Source organism: Callionymus lyra, chromosome 5 (assembly GCF_982586985.1).
Source record: "Callionymus lyra chromosome 5, fCalLyr1.hap1.1, whole genome shotgun sequence".
Taxonomy (NCBI): Eukaryota; Metazoa; Chordata; class Actinopteri; order Syngnathiformes; family Callionymidae; genus Callionymus; species Callionymus lyra.
In genome coordinates, this window is record NC_141822.1 from 955,272 (window position 1) to 980,664 (window position 25,393).

General features: G+C 34.7%; 1 protein-coding gene across 2 annotated transcripts in view; it reads right to left on the reverse strand.

Annotated features, from left to right (window-relative positions):
* Positions 1 to 260: 260 nt before the first annotated feature.
* Positions 261 to 25,393, reverse strand: part of LOC148078967 (leukemia inhibitory factor receptor-like) — a 38,498-nt gene continuing 13,365 nt past the window's right edge. The window contains exons 10-17 of one of the 2 annotated variants that reach the window (XM_087790405.1): positions 23,446 to 23,665; positions 12,085 to 12,261; positions 11,928 to 12,029; positions 11,548 to 11,709; positions 8,455 to 8,583; positions 8,300 to 8,393; positions 4,645 to 4,708; positions 261 to 2,404 (exon numbers count right to left, since the gene is read on the reverse strand). In XM_087790405.1, the coding sequence (XP_087646531.1) occupies positions 2,123 to 2,404; positions 4,645 to 4,708; positions 8,300 to 8,393; positions 8,455 to 8,583; positions 11,548 to 11,709; positions 11,928 to 12,029; positions 12,085 to 12,261; positions 23,446 to 23,665 (1,230 nt within the window). In that variant the 3' untranslated portion in view covers positions 261 to 2,122. Of the gene's footprint in view, positions 2,405 to 4,644; positions 4,709 to 8,299; positions 8,397 to 8,454; positions 8,584 to 11,547; positions 11,710 to 11,927; positions 12,030 to 12,084; positions 12,262 to 23,445; positions 23,666 to 25,393 lie in introns of both variants that reach the window. The other variant, XM_087790404.1, reaches the window with a different exon arrangement.

Sequence of the window (25,393 nt, forward strand, 5' to 3'; positions counted from 1 at the left end):
CTCTGCATGTCAATCAACTCTAGTTTTTCCCGTCAACGTCCTAATATTCAAAGTCACTTCTCTCAGTCCCACGAATCAACTTACTATTAAAAATATGAGCAATTATTCTTGATGTTTTTATTCATCTTTTCGAACACAAACAACTAAACATTACAATGAGTTCAACGACGTCACGTGACTCAGCATCAGGTCAATGTCTCCCTCAAGTGTTTGGATAAGAAACTACAACAACTTTGACGTTTACAGCAATAAACACGACGTTTAAGATTCAAAACGTCTTTATTTCAAGAATGAATGTGTTCATGAATGTATTTAATTGTTGTTACTCATCATATGAACATCAACCTCTTGAGTCGCGAGTCGAACAAATATCATTTTTATTGACCAAACATGTAAACAAAAGTCAATGAAAACTTAAATCAAGTCCTGGCTCTGGCTCTATTCAGCACACATCAGAAGATCACACAGTGGACGACTATCAGAAACAAGTGTGTAGTAGTGTTACAGGTGTGAGTAGTAGTGTTAAAAGTGTGTGTAGTAGTGTTACAGGTGTGAGTAGTAGTGTTAAAAGTGTGTGTAGTAGTGTTTAAAGTGTGTGTAGTAGTGTTAAAAGTGTGTGTAGTAGTGTTACAGGTGTGAGTAGTAGTGTTAAAAGTGTGTGTAGTAGTGTTACAGGTGTGAGTAGTAGTGTTAAAAGTGTGTGTAGTAGTGTTACAGGTGTGAGTAGTAGTGTTAAAAGTGTGTGTAGTAGTGTTTAAAGTGTGTGTAGTAGTGTTAAAAGTGTGTGTAGTAGTGTTTAAAGTGTGTGTAGTAGTGATTAAAGTGTGTGTAGTAGTGTTAAAAGTGTGTGTAGTAGTGTTTAAAGTGTGTGTAGTAGTGTTTAAAGTGTGTGTAGTAGTGTTTAAAGTGTGTGTATAGAAGTGCTAAATAAGTGTTGTTGAATCATTAAACATCATCAACTGTTTCATGAAACATCATCAACTGTTTCATGAAACATCAGCAACTGTTTCATGAAACATCATCAACTGTTTCATGAAACATCATCAACTGTTTCATGAAACTTCATCAACTGTATAATGAAACTTCATGAAACATCATCAACTGTATCATGAAACATCATCAACTGTATCACTAAACATCATCAACTGTATCATTAAACATCATCAACTGTTTCATGAAACATCATCAACTGTATCATGAAACATCATCAACTGTTTCATGAAACATCATCAACTGTATCATTAAACATCATCAACTGATTCATTAAACATCATCAACTGTATCATGAAACATCATCAACTGTATCATTAAACATCATCAACTGTATCATGAAACATCATCAACTGTATCATGAAACATCATCAACTGATTCATTAAACATCATCAACTGTATCATGAAACATCATCAACTGTATCATTAAACATCATCAACTGTATCATTAAACATCATCAACTGTATCATGAAACATCATCAACTGTATCATTAAACATCATCAACTGTTTCATTAAACATCATCAACTGTATCATGAAACATCATCAACTGATTCATTAAACATCATCAACTGTATCATGAAACATCATCAACTGATTCATTAAACATCATCAACTGTATCATTAAACATCATCAACTGTATCACTAAACATCATCAACTGTATCATTAAACATCATCAACTGATTCATTAAACATCATCAACTGATTCATTAAACATCATCAACTGTATCATGAAACATCATCAACTGATTCATTAAACATCATCAACTGATTCATTAAACATCATCAACTGATTCATTAAACATCATCAACTGTTTCATTAAACATCATCAACTGTATCATGAAACATCATCAACTGATTCATTAAACATCATCAACTGTATCATGAAACATCATCAACTGTATCATTAAACATCATCAACTGTATCATTAAACATCATCAACTGTATCATGAAACATCATCAACTGTATCATTAAACATCATCAACTGTTTCATTAAACATCATCAACTGTTTCATGAAACTTCAACAGAATAAACTTCTCTTTGAATTCAAGTAAAACAGGATTTTTTTCTATTTAACAGTTAAATCATCGTTTGTTCTCCATCATGACCTCCAGAGGTCAGAGGTCACATGGGTGCAGAGATGTAGTTGGAGTCGCAGCAGGTCAGGTGACTTGGATCTGCTTGAGCCTTGTCCAGGGCCTGCTGGAGCTGAAGTCCACACGGGTTCTGGTCCGGCTTGGGGATCACGAGGTCGTAGGTCAAGTTCTGCAGGTCCACGGGGTCGGGGACGACGCTCAGGTAGTCGTGGGTCGGGCCTGAGGAGGTGCGCCGGTCGGCGTGAAGCAGCTGAACTTGAACCATCTGCTCCTGAAGATCTTTGAAGGTCGAGAAAAGATTCTCTTCAGCCTGGAACCAACAGAAGGTCAAGGTCACTTGAGGTCACAGGAAACAATGTTTACGACATTCATTACAAAAGCATTTATTTAATTCATACGATTAGAAACCTTCTGTAAATAAAGTTTTCATCGTCAGCTGTCACTCAATCATGATTTGATGATGATGCAACATTTGTCAAATAAAGATTAGACTAATGTTTATTTTTATTCTTTTATCTTTTCATTATTTACAAGTTACACGTTGTTATTACATTAAATATTTTCATGTTTTCTGTCTGAAAATGTTTTTAATTTAGTTATAAAATAAGCATTAAAATCATTATAAAATAAGCATTAAAATCATTATAAAATAAACATTAAAATCATTATAAAATAAACATTAAAATCATTATAAAATAAACATTAAAATCATTATAAAATAAGCATTAAAATCATTATAAAATAAACGTTAAAATCATTATAAAATAAACATTAAAATCATTATAAAATAAACGTTAAAATCATTATAAAATAAACATTAAAATCATTATAAAATAAACATTAATATCATTATAAAATAAGCATTAAATCATTATAAAATAAACATTAAAATCATTATAAAATAAGCATTAAAATCATTATAAAATAAGCATTAAAATCATTATAAAATAAACGTTAAAATCATTATAAAATAAACATTAAAATCATTATAAAATAAGCATTAAAATCATTATAAAATAAACGTTAAAATCATTATAAAATAAGCATTAAAATCATTATAAAATAAACATTAAAATCATTATAAAATAAACATTAAAATCATTATAAAATAAACATTAAAATCATTATAAAATAAGCATTAAAATCATTATAAAATAAACGTTAAAATCATTATAAAATAAGCATTAAAATCATTATAAAATAAACATTAAAATCATTATAAAATAAACATTAAAATCATTATAAAATAAGCATTAAAATCATTATAAAATAAACGTTAAAATCATTATAAAATAAGCATTAAAATCATTATAAAATAAACGTTAAAATCATTATAAAATAAACATTAAAATCATTATAAAATAAACGTTAAAATCATTATAAAATAAACGTTAAAATCATTATAAAATAAACGTTAAAATCATTATAAAATAAACATTAAAATCATTATAAAATAAACGTTAAAATCATTATAAAATAAACGTTAAAATCATTATAAAATAAACATTAAAATCATTATAAAATAAGCATTAAAATCATTATAAAATAAACATTAAAATCATTATAAAATAAACGTTAAAATCATTATAAAATAAACATTAAAATCATTATAAAATAAACATTAAAATCATTATAAAATAAACATTAAAATCATTATAAAATAAGCATTAAAATCATTATAAAATAAACATTAAAATCATTATAAAATAAGCATTAAAATCATTATAAAATAAACATTAAAATCATTATAAAATAAACATTAAAATCATTATAAAATAAGCATTAAAATCATTATAAAATAAGCATTAAAATCATTATAAAATAAACATTAAAATCATTATAAAATAAGCATTAAAATCATTATAAAATAAGCATTAAAATCATTATAAAATAAACATTAAAATCATTATAAAATAAACATTAAAATCATTATAAAATAAGCATTAAAATCATTATAAAATAAATATTAAAATCATTATAAAATAAGCATTAAAATCATTATAAAATAAACATTAAAATCATTATAAAATAAGCATTAAAATCATTATAAAATAAACATTAAAATCATTATAAAATAAGCATTAAAATCATTATAAAATAAGCATTAAAATCATTATAAAATAAACATTAAAATCATTATAAAATAAGCATTAAAATCATTATAAAATAAACATTAAAATCATTATAAAATAAGCATTAAAATCATTATAAAATAAACATTAAAATCATTATAAAATAAGCATTAAAATCATTATAAAATAAGCATTAAAATCATTATAAAATAAACATTAAAATCATTATAAAATAAGAATTAAAATCATTATAAAATAAGCATTAAAATCATTATAAAATAAACATTAAAATCATTATAAAATAAGCATTAAAATCATTATAAAATAAGCATTAAAATCATTATAAAATAAACATTAAAATCATTATAAAATAAGCATTAAAATCATTATAAAATAAGCATTAAAATCATTATAAAATAAGCATTAAAATCAATATAAAATGAACTTTAAAAGCATTATAATAAACATTCAAACTCACCAGGGACGCGACGACGCCTCTGAACTTTGGCTTCGGAATCGGAGGAAGAACTTTCTCTTTAATGCTGTTGTTGACATTAATATAATGAATAAATACATATAATCAATATCATAAATAAATAAAATAAACATTAAAAATAAACATAATGAACACATATAATGAATGAATAATGAATAAACATGACACATAGACATGATTATTAAATATAATAAATGCATGTAATAAATAAACATAATGAATAAATATAATGATTAAACATGATACATAGACATAATAAATATAATAAAATAATAAAATAAACATAATAAATAAATATAATGAATAAACATGATACATAGACATAAAAATAAACATAATAAATAAATATAATGAATGAATATGATGAATAAATATAATAAATGAACATCATAAATAAATATAATAGATAAATATAATGAATAAATATGATGAATAAACATAATAAATAAACACAATAAATATAATAAAGATAATACATAAACATAATAAATAAACATAATACATATAATAAATAAACATAATAAACAAATATAATACATAAATATAATAAATAAACATAATACATTTAATACATATAATAAATAAACATAATAAATAAAGATAATAAATATAATAAATAAACATAATAAATAGAGATAATAAATATAATATATAAACATAATAAATAAACATAATAAATAAACATAATAAATATAATAAATAAACATAATAAATAAACATAATACATATAATAAATAAACATAATAAACAAATATAATACATAAACATAATAAATAAAGATAATAAATATAATATATAAACATAATAAATAAACAAAATAAATAAATATAATAAATATAATACATAAACATAATAAATAAACATAATACATTTAATACATATAATAAATAAACATAATAAATAAACATAATAAATATAATAAATAAACATAATAAATAAAGATAATAAATATAATAAATAAACATAATAAAAAAAGATAATAAATATAATATATAAACATAATAAATAAACATAATAAATAAATATAATAAATAAACATAATAAATATAATAAATAAAGATAATAAATTAAATAAATAAATATAATACATAAAGATAATAAATATAATACATAAAGATAATAAATATAATACATAAAGATAATAAATATAATAAATAAAGATAATAAATATAGTAAATATAATACATAAAGATAATAAAGATCATACATATAATACATAAAGATAATAAATATAATACATAAAGATAATAAAGATAATAAATATAATACATAAAGATAATAAATATAATACATATAATACATAAAGATAATAAATATAATACATAAAGATAATAAATATAATACATAAAGATAATAAATATAATACATATAATACATAAAGATAATAAATATAATAAATATAATACATAAAGATAATAAAGATCATACATATAATACATAAAGATAATAAATATAATAAATATAATACATAAAGATAATAAATATAATAAATATAATACATAAAGATAATAAAGATCATACATATAATACATAAAGATAATAAATATAATAAATATAATACATAAAGATAATAAATATAATAAATATAATACATAAAGATAATAAAGATCATACATATAATACATAAAGATAATAAATATAATAAATATAATACATAAAGATAATAAATATAATAAATATAATACATAAAGATAATAAATATTATACATAGAGATAATAAAGATCATACATATAATACATAAAGATAATAAATATAATAAATATAATACATAAAGATAATAAATATAATAAATATAATACATAAAGATAATAAATATAATACATAGAGATAATAAAGATCATACATATAATACATAAAGATAATAAATATAATACATAAAGATAATAAATATAATAAATATAATACATAAAGATAATAAAGATAATAAATATAATACATAAAGATAATAAAGATCATACATATAATACATAAAGATAATAAAGATAATAAATATAATACATAAAGATAATAAATATAATACATAAAGATAATAAAGATAATAAATATAATACATAAAGATAATAAAGATAATAAATATAATACATAAAGATAATAAAGATAATAAAGATCATACATATAATACATAAAGATAATAAATATAATACATAAAGATAATAAATATAATACATAAAGATAATAAATATAATACATAAAGATAATAAAGATAATAAATATAATACATAAAGATAATAAAGATCATACATATAATACATAAAGATAATAAAGATAATAAATATAATACATAAAGATAATAAAGATAATAAATATAATACATAAAGATAATAAAGATAATAAATATAATACATAAAGATAATAAAGATAATAAATATAATACATAAAGATAATAAATATAATAAATATAATACATAAAGATAATAAAGATAATAAATATAATACATAAAGATAATAAATATAATACATAAAGATAATAAAGATCATACATATAATACATAAAGATAATAAATATAATAAATATAATACATAAAGATAATAAAGATAATAAATATAATACATAAAGATAATAAAGATCATACATATAATACATAAAGATAATAAAGATAATAAATATAATACATAGAGATAATAAAGATCATACATATAATACATAAAGATAATAAAGATAATAAATATAATACATAGAGATAATAAAGATCATACATATAATACATAAAGATAATAAATATAATAAATATAATACATAAAGATAATAAAGATAATAAATATAATACATAGAGATAATAAAGATCATACATATAATACATAAAGATAATAAATATAATAAATATAATACATAAAGATAATAAATATAATAAATATAATACATAAAGATAATAAAGATAATAAATATAATACATAAAGATAATAAAGATCATACATATAATACATAAAGATAATAAAGATAATAAATATAATACATAAAGATAATAAAGATAATAAATATAATACATAAAGATAATAAAGATAATAAATATAATACATAAAGATAATAAAGATAATAAATATAATACATAAAGATAATAAATATAATAAATATAATACATAAAGATAATAAAGATAATAAATATAATACATAAAGATAATAAATATAATACATAAAGATAATAAAGATCATACATATAATACATAAAGATAATAAATATAATAAATATAATACATAAAGATAATAAAGATAATAAATATAATACATAAAGATAATAAAGATCATACATATAATACATAAAGATAATAAAGATAATAAATATAATACATAGAGATAATAAAGATCATACATATAATACATAAAGATAATAAAGATAATAAATATAATACATAGAGATAATAAAGATCATACATATAATACATAAAGATAATAAATATAATAAATATAATACATAAAGATAATAAAGATAATAAATATAATACATAGAGATAATAAAGATCATACATATAATACATAAAGATAATAAATATAATAAATATAATACATAAAGATAATAAATATAATAAATATAATACATAAAGATAATAAAGATAATAAATATAATACATAAAGATAATAAAGATAATACATATAATACATAGAGATAATAAAGATCATACATGTAATAAACATCTCACCGGCTCCAGTATCTGCAGCACAGCACGGAGGCGACGATCAGCAACAACGAGGCACAAACCAGAGAGAAAACCAACCACAGGACGAGTTGATCGGCTGCTGACGACACCAGAGGTCATGTGACTGAAGGTTCGTATGAAACTTTATCGACACTCACTGGTCGAGTTGAGGGTCGCAGAGACGGAAGTGTTTCCACATTCGCCGACCGCCGTAGACGCCGTGAGCGTGAAGGTGTAGGTGGAGAGAGAGGAGAGCGCCATCTTCAGAGCCGTGGCTGAAGCTTCGTCTGAGGAGGAGAGTACCTGAGATGACCTGAAGGAGTACCTGAGATGACCTGAAGGAGTACCTGAGCTGACCTGAAGGAGTACCTGAGCTGACATGAAGGAGTACCTGAGCTGACCTGAAGGAGTACCTGAGATGACCTGAAGGAGTACCTGAGCTGACATGAAGGAGTACCTGAGATGACCTGAAGGAGTACCTGAGCTGACCTGAAGGAGTACCTGAGATGACCTGAAGGAGTACCTGAGCTGACCTGAAGGAGTACCTGAGCTGACCTGAAGGAGTACCTGAGATGACCTGAAGGAGTACCTGAGATGACCTGAAGGAGTACCTGAGATGACCTGAAGGAGTACCTGAGCTGACCTGAAGGAGTACCTGAGCTGACCTGAAGGAGTACCTGAGCTGACCTGAAGGAGTACCTGAGCTGACCTGAAGGAGTACCTGAGCTGACCTGAAGGAGTACCTGAGCTGACATGAAGGAGTACCTGAGCTGACATGAAGGAGTACCTGAGCTGACCTGAAGGAGTACCTGAGATGACCTGAAGGAGTACCTGAGATGACCTGAAGGAGTACCTGAGCTGACGTGAAGGAGTACCTGAGCTGACATGAAGGAGTACCTGAGCTGACGTGAAGGAGTACCTGAGCTGACATGAAGGAGTACCTGAGCTGACATGAAGGAGTACCTGAGATGACCTGAAGGAGTACCTGAGATGACCTGAAGGAGTACCTGAGCTGACGTGAAGGAGTACCTGAGCTGACATGAAGGAGTACCTGAGCTGACATGAAGGAGTACCTGAGATGACCTGAAGGAGTACCTGAGATGACCTGAAGGAGTACCTGAGCTGACATGAAGGAGTACCTGAGCTGACATGAAGGAGTACCTGAGATGACCTGAAGGAGTACCTGAGATGACCTGAAGGAGTACCTGAGCTGACATGAAGGAGTACCTGAGCTGACGTGAAGGAGTACCTGAGCTGACCTGAAGGAGTACCTGAGCTGACCTGAAGGAGTACCTGAGATGACCTGAAGGAGTACCTGAGCTGACATGAAGGAGTACCTGAGATGACCTGAAGGAGTACCTGAGCTGACCTGAAGGAGTACCTGAGATGACCTGAAGGAGTACCTGAGATGACCTGAAGGAGTACCTGAGCTGACCTGAAGGAGTACCTGAGCTGACCTGAAGGAGTACCTGAGCTGACCTGAAGGAGTACCTGAGCTGACATGAAGGAGTACCTGAGCTGACATGAAGGAGTACCTGAGCTGACCTGAAGGAGTACCTGAGATGACCTGAAGGAGTACCTGAGATGACCTGAAGGAGTACCTGAGCTGACGTGAAGGAGTACCTGAGCTGACATGAAGGAGTACCTGAGATGACCTGAAGGAGTACCTGAGCTGACGTGAAGGAGTACCTGAGATGACCTGAAGGAGTACCTGAGCTGACATGAAGGAGTACCTGAGATGACCTGAAGGAGTACCTGAGCTGACGTGAAGGAGTACCTGAGCTGACATGAAGGAGTACCTGAGCTGACATGAAGGAGTACCTGAGATGACCTGAAGGAGTACCTGAGATGACCTGAAGGAGTACCTGAGCTGACGTGAAGGAGTACCTGAGCTGACATGAAGGAGTACCTGAGCTGACATGAAGGAGTACCTGAGATGACCTGAAGGAGTACCTGAGATGACCTGAAGGAGTACCTGAGCTGACATGAAGGAGTACCTGAGCTGACATGAAGGAGTACCTGAGATGACCTGAAGGAGTACCTGAGCTGACCTGAAGGAGTACCTGAGCTGACCTGAAGGAGTACCTGAGCTGACCTGAAGGAGTACCTGAGCTGACCTGAAGGAGTACCTGAGATGACCTGAAGGAGTACCTGAGCTGACATGAAGGAGTACCTGAGATGACATGAAGGAGTACCTGAGCTGACGTGAAGGAGTACCTGAGCTGACCTGAAGGAGTACCTGAGATGACCTGAAGGAGTACCTGAGCTGACGTGAAGGAGTACCTGAGCTGACCTGAAGGAGTACCTGAGCTGACCTGAAGGAGTACCTGAGATGACCTGAAGGAGTACCTGAGATGACCTGAAGGAGTACCTGAGCTGACCTGAAGGAGTACCTGAGCTGACCTGAAGGAGTACCTGAGATGACCTGAAGGAGTACCTGAGCTGACATGAAGGAGTACCTGAGATGACCTGAAGGAGTACCTGAGCTGACGTGAAGGAGTACCTGAGCTGACATGAAGGAGTACCTGAGATGACCTGAAGGAGTACCTGAGCTGACGTGAAGGAGTACCTGAGCTGACCTGAAGGAGTACCTGAGATGACCTGAAGGAGTACCTGAGCTGACCTGAAGGAGTACCTGAGCTGACATGAAGGAGTACCTGAGCTGACGTGAAGGAGTACCTGAGATGACCTGAAGGAGTACCTGAGCTGACATGAAGGAGTACCTGAGCTGACCTGAAGGAGTACCTGAGCTGACCTGAAGGAGTACCTGAGATGACATGAAGGAGTACCTGAGCTGACGTGAAGGAGTACCTGAGCTGACATGAAGGAGTACCTGAGATGACATGAAGGAGTACCTGAGATGACCTGAAGGAGTACCTGAGCTGACATGAAGGAGTACCTGAGCTGACATGAAGGAGTACCTGAGCTGACATGAAGGAGTACCTGAGATGACCTGAAGGAGTACCTGAGCTGACGTGAAGGAGTACCTGAGCTGACCTGAAGGAGTACCTGAGATGACCTGAAGGAGTACCTGAGATGACCTGAAGGAGTACCTGAGCTGACCTGAAGGAGTACCTGAGCTGACATGAAGGAGTACCTGAGCTGACCTGAAGGAGTACCTGAGATGACCTGAAGGAGTACCTGAGCTGACCTGAAGGAGTACCTGAGCTGACATGAAGGAGTACCTGAGCTGACATGAAGGAGTACCTGAGCTGACATGAAGGAGTACCTGAGCTGACATGAAGGAGTACCTGAGCTGATGCTGCTGATGAGGACGTTCTTGTTGTCATGACAGTATAAAGTGTATCCAGTGATGAACGCGCTCTGAGCTCCGACGTCAAAGGAGTCCCAGGAAAGCACGACGTGTCTTTTCTCCTGCTTCCACCTCAGGTTGAAAAGATTGTCCTCGATTCCTTTGAGCAAAACAGCGAGAAGGTGAGAAGAAGGTGAGAAGAAGGTGAGAAGAAGGTGAGAAGAAGGTGAGAAGAAGGTGAGAAGAAGGTGAGAAGAAGGTGAGAAGAAGGTGAGAAGAAGGTGAGAAGAAGGTGAGAAGAAGGTGAGAAGAAGGTGAGAAGAAGGTGAGAAGAAGGTGAGAAGAAGGAAGAAAGGAAGACGCCGGAGAGAAGCTCACGTTTCTCCTTGGTGTAACCTTCTCTGGTCTCCAGCAGCTCCGGCGCTCCAGGTGTGCAGGCGTAGATGGAGATCAGGTATCTGACCCCCTCCTCCAGCTCACCTGTGCACAGGTGACGGTCACACCTGGATGAAGACGCTCTCACCTGCTCGCTCACCTGTGATCTGAGCCTTAGTCACGTCAACAGGAACCTTCATCCAGTCCACTGTTGCATTGTGGGAGGAAGCAGGAAGCCACTCCAGGAAGTATCCGCAGGTGCTGGCGGCGCTGGAGGTCCACGAGACCTTGAAGCCCTCAGAAGATCCTGCAGTCCTGGAGACTCCAGAGCTTCTGTCTGAAGAAATGAAATCCTTTTGTTGGGATTTAGTTTCAATTTAACTTGAAGGTTGTTTTTCAATCATGCAAATGTTTTTAATTCCAATAACTGAAGAAAAACTTTTTTATTGAACATTTTCTATATTGTTTTGTATATTATTATATGATTACAGTTGAAATACTCTCTAGTATATCAAGTCTATCAATAGAGTCGCCAGAATAAACATCAACATCTAATATTTGTGTCTAAAGATTCATCAGAACTTTAGAAAAACTGCTTTTCAATCAAGATTAGAGCAGATATCTGGGTCTGCCCCGGGTCCTCCTCCCAGCTTTCAGGTGATTCAGCTCCGTTCTGTTCCAGTGTGTCGTCAATACTGTGTCGATAAAATACACATCACAGTACAAGGATACCATATACAAGATGTGTAGTATTGTCCAGTACTTGACTCTGGTGTTGTGATAGTGTAGTAACAAGTATATATGTGTAGTATTGTCCAGTACTTGACTCTGGTGTTGTGATAGTGTAGTAACAAGTATATATGTGTAGTATTGTCCAGTACTTGTTCAGTACTTGACTCTGGTGTTGTGATAGTGAAGTAACAAGTATATATGTGTAGTATTGTCCAGTACTTGACTCTGGTGTTGTGATAGTGTAGTAACAAGTATATATGTGTAGTATTGTTCAGTACTTGACTCTGGTGTTGTGATAGTGTAGTAACAAGTATATATGTGTAGTATTGTCCAGTACTTGACTCTGGTGTTGTGATAGTGTAGTTACAAGTATATATGTGTAGTATTGTCCAGTACTTGACTCTGGTGTTGTGATAGTGTAGTAACAAGTATATATGTGTGGTATTGTCCAGTACTTGACTCTGGTGTTGTGATAGAGTATTAACAAGTATATATGTGTAGTATTGTGCAGTACTTGACTCTGGTGTTGGCATAGTGTAGTAACAAGTATATATGTGTAGTATTGTGCAGTACTTGACTCTGGTGTTGTGATAGTGTAGTAACAAGTATATATGTGTAGTATTGTCCAGTACTTGACTCTGGTGTTGTGATAGTGTAGTAACAAGTATATATGTGTAGTATTGTCCAGTACTTGACTCTGGTGTTGTGATAGTGTAGTAACAAGTATATATGTGTAGTATTGTCCAGTACTTGACTCTGGTGTTGTGATAGTGTAGTAACAAGTATATATGTGTAGTATTGTCCAGTACTTGTTCAGTACTTGACTCTGGTGTTGTGATAGTGAAGTAACAAGTATATATGTGTAGTATTGTCCAGTACTTGACTCTGGTGTTGTGATAGTGTAGTAACAAGTATATATGTGTAGTATTGTCCAGTACTTGTTCAGTACTTGACTCTGGTGTTGTGATAGTGAAGTAACAAGTATATATGTGTAGTATTGTCCAGTACTTGACTCTGGTGTTGTGATAGTGTAGTAACAAGTATATATGTGTAGTATTGTGCAGTACTTGACTCTGGTGTTGTGATAGTGTAGTAACAAGTATATATGTGTAGTATTGTGCAGTACTTGACTCTGGTGTTGTGATAGTGTAGTAACAAGTATATATGTGTAGTATTGTTCAGTACTTGACTCTGGTGTTGTGATAGTGTAGTAACAAGTATATATGTGTAGTATTGTCCAGTACTTGACTCTGGTGTTGTGATAGTGTAGTTACAAGTATATATGTGTAGTATTGTCCAGTACTTGACTCTGGTGTTGTGATAGTGTAGTAACAAGTATATATGTGTAGTATTGTCCAGTACTTGACTCTGGTGTTGTGATAGTGTAGTAACAAGTATATATGTGTGGTATTGTCCAGTACTTGACTCTGGTGTTGTGATAGTGTATTAACAAGTATATATGTGTAGTATTGTGCAGTACTTGACTCTGGTGTTGTCATAGTGTAGTAACAAGTATATATGTGTAGTATTGTGCAGTACTTGACTCTGGTGTTGTGATAGTGTAGTAACAAGTATATATGTGTAGTATTTTCCAGTACTTGACTCTGGTGTTGTGATAGTGTAGTAACAAGTATATATGTGTAGTATTGTCCAGTACTTGACTCTGGTGTTGTGATAGTGTAGTAACAAGTATATATGTGTAGTATTGTCCAGTACTTGACTCTGGTGTTGTGATAGTGTAGTAACAAGTATATATGTGTAGTATTGTCCAGTACTCTGGTGTTGTGATAGTGTAGTAACAAGTATATATGTGTAGTATTGTCCAGTACTCTGGTGTTGTGATAGTGTAGTAACAAGTATATATGTGAAGTATTGTCCAGTACTTGACTCTGATGTTGTGATAGTGTAGTAACAAGTATATATGTGTAGTATGGTCCAGTACTTGACTCTGATGTTGTGATAGTGTAGTAACAAGTATATATATGTAGTATTGTCCAGTACTTGACTCTGGTGTTGTGATAGTGTAGTAACAAGTATATATGTGTAGTATTGTCCAGTACTTGACTCTGGTGTTGTGATAGTGTAGTAACAAGTATATATGTGTAGTATTGTCCAGTACTTGACTCTGGTGTTGTGATAGTGTAGTAACAAGTATATATGTGTGGTATTGTCCAGTACTTGACTCTGGTGTTGTGATAGTGTAGTAACAAGTATATATGTGTAGTATTGTGCAGTACTTGACTCTGGTGTTTTGATAGTGTAGTAACAAGTATATATGTGTAGTATTGTTCAGTACTTGACTCTGGTGTTGTGATAGTGTAGTAACAAGTATATATGTGTGGTATTGTCCAGTACTTGACTCTGGTGTTGTGATAGTGTATTAACAAGTATATATGTGTAGTATTGTGCAGTACTTGACTCTGGTGTTGTCATAGTGTAGTAACAAGTATATATGTGTAGTATTGTGCAGTACTTGACTCTGGTGTTGTGATAGTGTAGTAACAAGTATATATGTGTAGTATTTTCCAGTACTTGACTCTGGTGTTGTGATAGTGTAGTAACAAGTATATATGTGTAGTATTGTCCAGTACTTGACTCTGGTGTTGTGATAGTGTAGTAACAAGTATATATGTGTAGTATTGTCCAGTACTCTGGTGTTGTGATAGTGTAGTAACAAGTATATATGTGAAGTATTGTCCAGTACTTGACTCTGATGTTGTGATAGTGTAGTAACAAGTATATATGTGTAGTATGGTCCAGTACTTGACTCTGATGTTGTGATAGTGTAGTAACAAGTATATATGTGTAGTATTGTCCAGTTCTTGACTCTGATGTTGTGATAGTGTAGTAGCAAGTATATATGTGTAGTATTGTCCAGTACTTGACTCTGGTGTTGTGATAGTGTAGTAACAAGTATATATGTGTAGTATTGTCCAGTACTCTGGTGTTGTGATAGTGTAGTAACAAGTATATATGTGTAGTATTGTCCAGTACTTGACTCTGGTGTTGTGATAGTGTAGTAACAAGTATATATGTGTAGTATTGTCCAGTACTCTGGTGTTGTGATAGTGTAGTAACAAGTATATATGTGTAGTATTGTCCAGTACTTGACTCTGGTGTAGTGATAGTGTAGTAACAAGTATATATGTGTAGTATTGTCCAGTACTTGACTCTGGTGTTGTGATAGTGTAGTAACAAGTATATATGTGTAGTATTGTCCAGTACTTGACTCTGGTGTTGTGATAGTGTAGTAACAAGTATATATGTGTAGTATTGTCCAGTACTCTGGTGTTGTGATAGTGTAGTAACAAGTATATATGTGTAGTATTGTCCAGTACTTGACTCTGGTGTTGTGATAGTGTAGTAACAAGTATATATGTGTAGTATTGTCCAGTACTTGACTCTGGTGTTGTGATAGTGTAGTAACAAGTATATATGTGTAGTATTGTCCAGTACTTGACTCTGGTGTTGTGATAGTGTAGTAACAAGTATATATGTGTAGTATTGTCCAGTACTTGACTCTGGTGTTGTGATAGTGTAGTAACAAGTATATATGTGTAGTATTGTCCAGTACTTGACTCTGGTGTTGTGATAGTGTAGTAACAAGTATATATGTGTAGTATTGTCCAGTACTTGACTCTGGTGTTGTGATAGTGTAGTAACAAGTATATATGTGTAGTATTGTCCAGTACTTGACTCTGGTGTTGTGATAGTGTAGTAACAAGTATATATGTGTAGTATTGTCCAGTACTTGACTCTGGTGTTGTGATAGTGTAGTAACAAGTATATATGTGTAGTATTGTCCAGTACTCTGGTGTTGTGATAGTGTAGTAACAAGTATATATGTGTAGTATTGTCCAGTACTCTGGTGTTGTGATAGTGTAGTAACAAGTATATATGTGTAGTATTGTCCAGTACTCTGGTGTTGTGATAGTGTAGTAACAAGTATATATGTGTAGTATTGTCCAGTACTCTGGTGTTGTGATAGTGTAGTAACAAGTATATATGTGAAGTATTGTCCAGTACTTGACTCTGATGTTGTGATAGTGTAGTAACAAGTATATATGTGTAGTATGGTCCAGTACTTGACTCTGATGTTGTGATAGTGTAGTAACAAGTATATATGTGTAGTATTGTCCAGTTCTTGACTCTGATGTTGTGATAGTGTAGTAGCAAGTATATATGTGTAGTATTGTCCAGTACTTGACTCTGGTGTTGTGATAGTGTAGTAACAAGTATATATGTGTAGTATTGTCCAGTACTCTGGTGTTGTGATAGTGTAGTAACAAGTATATATGTGTAGTATTGTCCAGTACTTGACTCTGGTGTTGTGATAGTGTAGTAACAAGTATATATGTGTAGTATTGTCCAGTACTCTGGTGTTGTGATAGTGTAGTAACAAGTATATATGTGTAGTATTGTCCAGTACTTGACTCTGGTGTAGTGATAGTGTAGTAACAAGTATATATGTGTAGTATTGTCCAGTACTTGACTCTGGTGTTGTGATAGTGTAGTAACAAGTATATATGTGTAGTATTGTCCAGTACTTGACTCTGGTGTTGTGATAGTGTAGTAACAAGTATATATGTGTAGTATTGTCCAGTACTCTGGTGTTGTGATAGTGTAGTAACAAGTATATATGTGTAGTATTGTCCAGTACTTGACTCTGGTGTTGTGATAGTGTAGTAACAAGTATATATGTGTAGTATTGTCCAGTACTCTGGTGTTGTGATAGTGTAGTAACAAGTATATATGTGTAGTATTGTCCAGTACTTGACTCTGGTGTTGTGATAGTGTAGTAACAAGTATATATGTGTAGTATTGTCCAGTACTTGACTCTGGTGTTGTGATAGTGTAGTAACAAGTATATATGTGTAGTATTGTCCAGTACTTGACTCTGGTGTTGTGATAGTGTAGTAACAAGTATATATGTGTAGTATTGTCCAGTACTTGACTCTGGTGTTGTGATAGTGTAGTAACAAGTATATATGTGTAGTATTGTCCAGTACTTGACTCTGGTGTTGTGATAGTGTAGTAACAAGTATATATGTGTAGTATTGTCCAGTACTTGACTCTGGTGTTGTGATAGTGTAGTAACAAGTATATATGTGTAGTATTGTCCAGTACTTGACTCTGGTGTTGTGATAGTGTAGTAACAAGTATATATGTGTAGTATTGTCCAGTACTCTGGTGTTGTGATAGTGTAGTAACAAGTATATATGTGTAGTATTGTCCAGTACTCTGGTGTTGTGATAGTGTAGTAACAAGTATATATGTGTAGTATTGTCCAGTACTCTGGTGTTGTGATAGTGTAGTAACAAGTATATATGTGTAGTATTGTCCAGTACTCTGGTGTTGTGATAGTGTAGTAACAAGTATATATGTGTAGTATTGTCCAGTACTCTGGTGTTGTGATAGTGTAGTAACAAGTATTCACACGGAACGTCACAAACTCAACAAACAAGTGCAACAACTAGAACGACTTCCCAAGAAAACCTCACACGCCCTCACATACAAAGACACACACACCTCACATACAAAGACACACACACCTCACACACAAAGACAGACACACCTCACACACAAAGACACACACACCTCACACACAAAGACACACACACCTCACACACAAAGACAGACACACCTCACACACAAAGACACACACACCTCACACACAAAGACACACACACCTCACATACAAAGACACACACACATCACATACAAAGACACACACACCTCACACACAAAGACACACACACATCACATACAAAGACACACACACATCACATACAAAGACACACACACCTCACATACAAAGACACACACACCTCACATACAAAGACACACACACCTCACATACAAAGACACACACACCTCACATACAAAGACACACACACCTCACATACAAAGACACACACACACACCTCACATACAAAGACACACACACCTCACATACAAAGACACACACACCTCACATACAAAGACACACACACCTCACATACAAAGACACACACACCTCACATACAAAGACACACACACCTCACATACAAAGACACACACACCTCACATACAAAGACACACACACCTCACATACAAAGACACACACACCTCACATACAAAGACACACACACCTCACATACAAAGACACACACACCTCACATACAAAGACACACACACCTCACATACAAAGACACACACACCTCACATACAAAGACACACACACCTCACATACAAAGACACACACACCTCACATACAAAGACACACACACACACCTCACATACAAAGACACACACACCTCACATACAAAGACACACACACCTCACATACAAAGACACACACACCTCACATACAAAGACACACACACCTCACATACAAAGACACACACACCTCACATACAAAGACACACACACCTCACATACAAAGACACACACACCTCACATACAAAGACACACACACCTCACATACAAAGACACACACACCTCACATACAAAGACACACACACCTCACACACAAAGACACACACACCTCACATACAAAGACACACACACCTCACATACAAAGACACACACACCTCACATACAAAGACACACACACCTCACATACAAAGACACACACACCTCACACACAAAGACACACACACCTCACATACAAAGACACACACACCTCACATACAAAGACACACACACCTCACACACAAAGACACACACGCCTCATCAGCACTAAACAAAACCCGTTCTGTCTTCTACTCTGGCCTCGTTCCGTCTGGATCCTCCGACCCACGACCCTGTTCTCCAGCATCAACAAACTCCTGGAGCCCCACGACAACACCTCCACCCAGAACCCAAACCTCCTTCATCCCTTGACCACCAGCTCTCTACCTTCTCGCCAGTAACCACAGCAGACCTCATCCTCCACCTCACCCCTGGACCTCTTCCATCTGAACTCGTCAAAGTGTGACCTCTCTCGCCCACTCATCACTGACACCATCAACTCCTCCCTGACCTCTGAAGCTTGCTGCCATCCCCCCTCTCCTTAAAACCCTGGTCTTGACCCTGACGACCCCAACAATTTCAGACCCATCTCCAACCTCACGTTCATCTCCAAACCACTGGAAAGATCCATCGCAACTCAACTCAGGTCCTCCCTCTTCTCCAGTAACGTCTATCAAACCTTCCACTCCGGCTTCTGAACTCACCCCTGGAGCAGCTCTGATCAAGGTCACGAACGACCTCCTGCTCTCCTCTTCTTCTCCTGGACCTCAGCTTTGATACCATCAACCACTCCATGCTCCTCAGCCGCCTGAACTCAATAGGCATCACCGGTTCCGCCTCTCCTGGTTCAAGTCCTACCTGTCGGATAGATCTCACGATGTCGCCATAAATCACGGAGTCCCCCAAGGCTCAGTGCTCGGCCCCATCCTCTTCATCCTCTACATGCTCCCACTGGGTGGCATCATCCGCTGCCATGGACTTCACTTTCACTGCTATGCTGACGACACTCTACATCTCCAGCTCTTCTCTCCAGCATCACCCACTGCCTCACCATAAGAACCTGGATGGACCACAGTTTCCTCAAACTCAACAGCAATAAAACTGGAATGATAATCTTTGGACCAGAACCCGCCCCCCCACCTCCCAGAAGTTCTCACTCTGCATCGATGGTCACTCTGTCACTCCCTCCTCCCTGGTCAGGAACCTTGGCATCTTCATGGACCTTCAAGTCACACATTAATGCATCACCAAAACATCCTTCTTCCAGCTCCGGAACATCTCCTCCGACCCACTGCACCCCCTCAGCTGCTGAAGCACTGATCACTCATCACCTCCAGACTCCACTACTGCATCCTGTATGTTCTCCCCTCCACTGTCCTTCAAATACTGCAATATGTTCAGAACTCCGCTGCCCGACGGCTCACTCACAGCCTCCAGAGAACATCACGCCGTCCTCCACCGGCTTCACTGGCTTCCTGTAGACACTTGAAGTATGTATTATTATTAGTATTAGTATTGTCCAGTACTTGACTCTGGTGTTGTGATAGTGTAGTAACAAGTATATATGTGTAGTATTGTCCAGTACTTGACTCTGGTGTTGTGATAGTGTAGTAACAAGTATATATGTGTAGTATTGTCCAGTACTTGACTCTGGTGTTGTGATAGTGTAGTAACAAGTATATATGTGTAGTATTGTCCAGTACTTGACTCTGGTGTTGTGATAGTGTAGTAACAAGTATATATGTGTAGTATTGTCCAGTACTTGACTCTGGTGTTGTGATAGTGTAGTAACAAGTATATATGTGTAGTATTGTCCAGTACTTGACTCTGGTGTTGTGATAGTGTAGTAACAAGTATATATGTGTAGTATTGTCCAGTACTTGACTCTGGTGTTGTGATAGTGTAGTAGCAAGTATATATGTGTAGTATTGTCCAGTACTTGACTCTGGTGTTGTAATAGTGTAGTAACAAGTATATAGGTGTAGTATTGTCCAGTACTTGACTCTGGTGTTGTGATAGTGTAGTAACAAGTATATATGTGTAGTATTGTCCAGTACTTGACTCTGGTGTTGTAATAGTGTAGTAACAAGTATATAGGTGTAGTATTGTCCAGTACTTGACTCTGGTGTTGTGGTAGTGTAGTAACAAGTATATATGTGTAGTGTTGTCCAGTACTTGACTCTGGTGTTGTGATAGTGTAGTAACAAGTATATATGTGTAGTATTGTCCAGTACTTGACTCTGGTGTTGTGATAGTGTAGTAACAAGTATATATGTGTAGTATTGTCCAGTACTTGACTCTGGTGTTATGATAGTGTAGTAACAAGTATATATGTGTAGTATTGTCCAGTACTTGACTCTGGTGTTGTGATAGTGTAGTAACAAGTATATATGTGTAGTATTGTCCAGTACTTGACTCTGGTGTTGTGATAGTGTAGTAGCAAGTATATATGTGTAGTATTGTCCAGTACTTGACTCTGGTGTTGTAATAGTGTAGTAACAAGTATATAGGTGTAGTATTGTCCAGTACTTGACTCTGGTGTTGTGATAGTGTAGTAACAAGTATATATGTGTAGTATTGTCCAGTACTTGACTCTGGTGTTGTGATAGTGTAGTAGCAAGTATATATGTGTAGTATTGTCCAGTACTTGACTCTGGTGTTGTAATAGTGTAGTAACAAGTATATAGGTGTAGTATTGTCCAGTACTTGACTCTGGTGTTGTGATAGTGTAGTAACAAGTATATATGTGTAGTATTGTCCAGTACTTGACTCTGGTGTTGTAATAGTGTAGTAACAAGTATATAGGTGTAGTATTGTCCAGTACTTGACTCTGGTGTTGTGGTAGTGTAGTAACAAGTATATATGTGTAGTGTTGTCCAGTACTTGACTCTGGTGTTGTGATAGTGTAGTAACAAGTATATATGTGTAGTATTGTCCAGTACTTGACTCTGGTGTTGTGATAGTGTAGTAACAAGTATATATGTGTAGTATTGTCCAGTACTTGACTCTGGTGTTATGATAGTGTAGTAACAAGTATATATGTGTAGTATTGTCCAGTACTTGACTCTGGTGTTGTGATAGTGTAGTAACAAGTATATATGTGTAGTATTGTCCAGTACTTGACTCTGGTGTTGTGATAGTGTAGTAGCAAGTATATATGTGTAGTATTGTCCAGTACTTGACTCTGGTGTTGTAATAGTGTAGTAACAAGTATATAGGTGTAGTATTGTCCAGTACTTGACTCTGGTGTTGTGATAGTGTAGTAACAAGTATATATGTGTAGTATTGTCCAGTACTTGACTCTGGTGTTGTAATAGTGTAGTAACAAGTATATAGGTGTAGTATTGTCCAGTACTTGACTCTGGTGTTGTGGTAGTGTAGTAACAAGTATATATGTGTAGTGTTGTCCAGTACTTGACTCTGGTGTTGTGATAGTGTAGTAACAAGTATATATGTGTAGTATTGTCCAGTACTTGACTCTGGTGTTGTGATAGTGTAGTAACAAGTATATTTGTGTAGTATTGTCCAGTACTTGACTCTGGTGTTGTAATAGTATAGTAACAAGTATATAGGTGTAGTATTGTCCAGTACTTGACTCTGGTGTTGTGATAGTGTAGTAACAAGTATATTTGTGTAGTATTGTCCAGTACTTGACTCTGGTGTTGTAATAGTATAGTAACAAGTATATAGGTGTAGTATTGTCCAGTACTTGACTCTGGTGTTGTGATAGTGTAGTAACAAGTATATAGGTGTAGTATTGTCCAGTACTTGACTCTGGTGTTGTGATAGTGTAGTAACAAGTATATATGTGTAGTATTGTCCAGTACTTGACTCTGGTGTTGTAATAGTATAGTAACAAGTATATAGGTGTAGTATTGTCCAGTACTGGACTCTGGTGTTGTGATAGTGTAGTAACAAGTATATTTGTGTAGTATTGTCCAGTACTTGACTCTGGTGTTGTGATAGTGTAGTAACAAGTATATATGTGTAGTATTGTCCAGTACTTGACTCTGGTGTTGTGATAGTGTAGTAACAAGTATATATGTGTAGTATTGTCCAGTACTTGACTCTGGTGTTGTGATAGTGTAGTAACAAGTATATATGTGTAGTATTGTCCAGTACTTGACTCTGGTGTTGTGATAGTGTAGTAACAAGTATATATGTGTAGTATTGTCCAGTACTTGACTCTGGTGTTGTGATAGTGTAGTACAAGTATATGTGTGTAGTGTTGTCCAGTACTTGACTCTGGTGTTGTGATAGTGTAGTAACAAGTATATGTGTGTAGTATTGTCAGTACCTGCTTTGTGGACAGGTGTTCTGATGGTGGAGGGGGCGGAGCTCCCGTTGATGTTCCTGGCTGTGACCTCGATGATGAACTCTTGTCTGGGGTCAATCTCTAACTCAGCCATGTGCTCAGAGGGAAGAACTCGTCTTCTTTTTGTGTCATGTGACCCGTTCGACCTCCAGGTCACTTCCTGGTCCAGGATCTTCCCATGACTCTGATGGTCCTGCAGCTCCTGTGGAGACCCATGAGTCACGGCTCCTGAACATGATTCAATCTCAACCACAAGTTCTTCTTCATGTTCGGATCAAAATGATGATTTTAATACAAAACAAAGTTTTCAATGAAGAAAAAACTGTTTAAACTAAAATTAAATGCTTGAAATTATTTTTGGGTTTGAAGAAAAATAAATGTGACTCAAATATCCTTGACTTCCTGACATTGTTGACGCATCGCTTGACGTTTTCTATTTTTACTTCAAATGTTTTTTATCGATAACATCAGAGACGAATCAGATGAAGTCAAGATATATACATTAAAATATTGTAATTATCGTGACTCGTGTTTCAAGAAAACAAGAACTTATGTCTCATCAGAGTCTGGTTCTGATCGAGGTTTCTGTCTCTTAATAAAAGCTTTTCTTCGTCACTGACATGATTTAGTTTTTCTCTTATAAGGTCGCATGAGTTTAGAAAACAATGCAATGATTTATTAAAAAAAAGTTGAAGCAGGAAGTGATGCAGTGAAGCAGGAAGTGATGCAGTAAAGCAGGAAGTGATGCAGTTAAAGCAGGAAGTGAGGTAGTTAAAGCAGGAAGTGATGCAGTGAAGCAGGAAGTGATGCAGTTAAAGCAGGAAGTGATGCAGTGAAGCAGGAAGTGATGCAGTGAAGTAGGAAGTGATGCAGTGAAGCAGGAAGTGATGCAGTGAAGCAGGAAGTGATGCATTGATGCCGGAAGTGATGCAGTGAAGCAGGACGTGATGCAGTGAAGCATTAAGTGATGCAGTTGAAGCAGGAAGTGATGCAGTTCAGCAGGAAGTGATGCAGTTCAGCAGGAAGTGATGCAGTTGAAGCAGGACGTGATGCAGTAAAGCAGGAAGTGATGCAGTTGAAGCAGGAAGTGATGCAGTGAAGCAGGACGTGATGCAGTGAAGCAGGAAGTGATGCAGTTAAAGCAGGAAGTGATGCAGTTGAAGCAGGACGTGATGCAGTGAAGCAGGAAGTGATGCAGTGAAGCAGGAAGTGATGCAGTGAAGCAGGAAGTGATGCAGTGAAGCAGGAAGTGATGCAGTTAAAGCAGGAAGTGATGCAGTTAAAGCAGGAAGTGATGCAGTGAAGCAGGAAGTGATGCAGTTAAAGCAGGAAGTGATGCAGTGAAGCAGGAAGTGATGCTGTGAAGCAGGAAGTGATGCAGTGAAGCAGGAAGTGATGCAGTGAAGCAGGAAGTGATGCAGTTAAAGCAGGAAGTGAGGCAGTTAAAGCAGGAAGTGATGCAGTTAAAGCAGGAAGTGATGCAGTGAAGCAGGAAGTGATGCAGTGAAGCAGGAAGTGATGCAGTGAAGCAGGAAGTGATGCAGTTAAAGCAGGAAGTGATGCAGTGAAGCAGGAAGTGATGCAGTGAAGCAGGAAGTGATGCAGTGAAGCAGGAAGTGATGCAGTTAAAGCAGGAAGTGATGCAGTGAAGCAGGAAGTGATGCAGTGAAGCAGGAAGTGATGCAGTGAAGCAGGAAGTGATGCAGTGAAGCAGGTAGTGATGCAGTTAAAGCAGGAAGTGATGCAGTGAAGCAGGAAGTGATGCAGTTAAAGCAGGAAGTGATGCAGTGAAGCAGGAAGTGATGCAGTGAAGCAGGAAGTGATGCAGTGAAGCAGGAAGTGATGCAGTTAAAGCAGGAAGTGATGCAGTGAAGCAGGAAGTGATGCAGTGAAGCAGGAAGTGATGCAGTGAAGCAGGAAGTGATGCAGT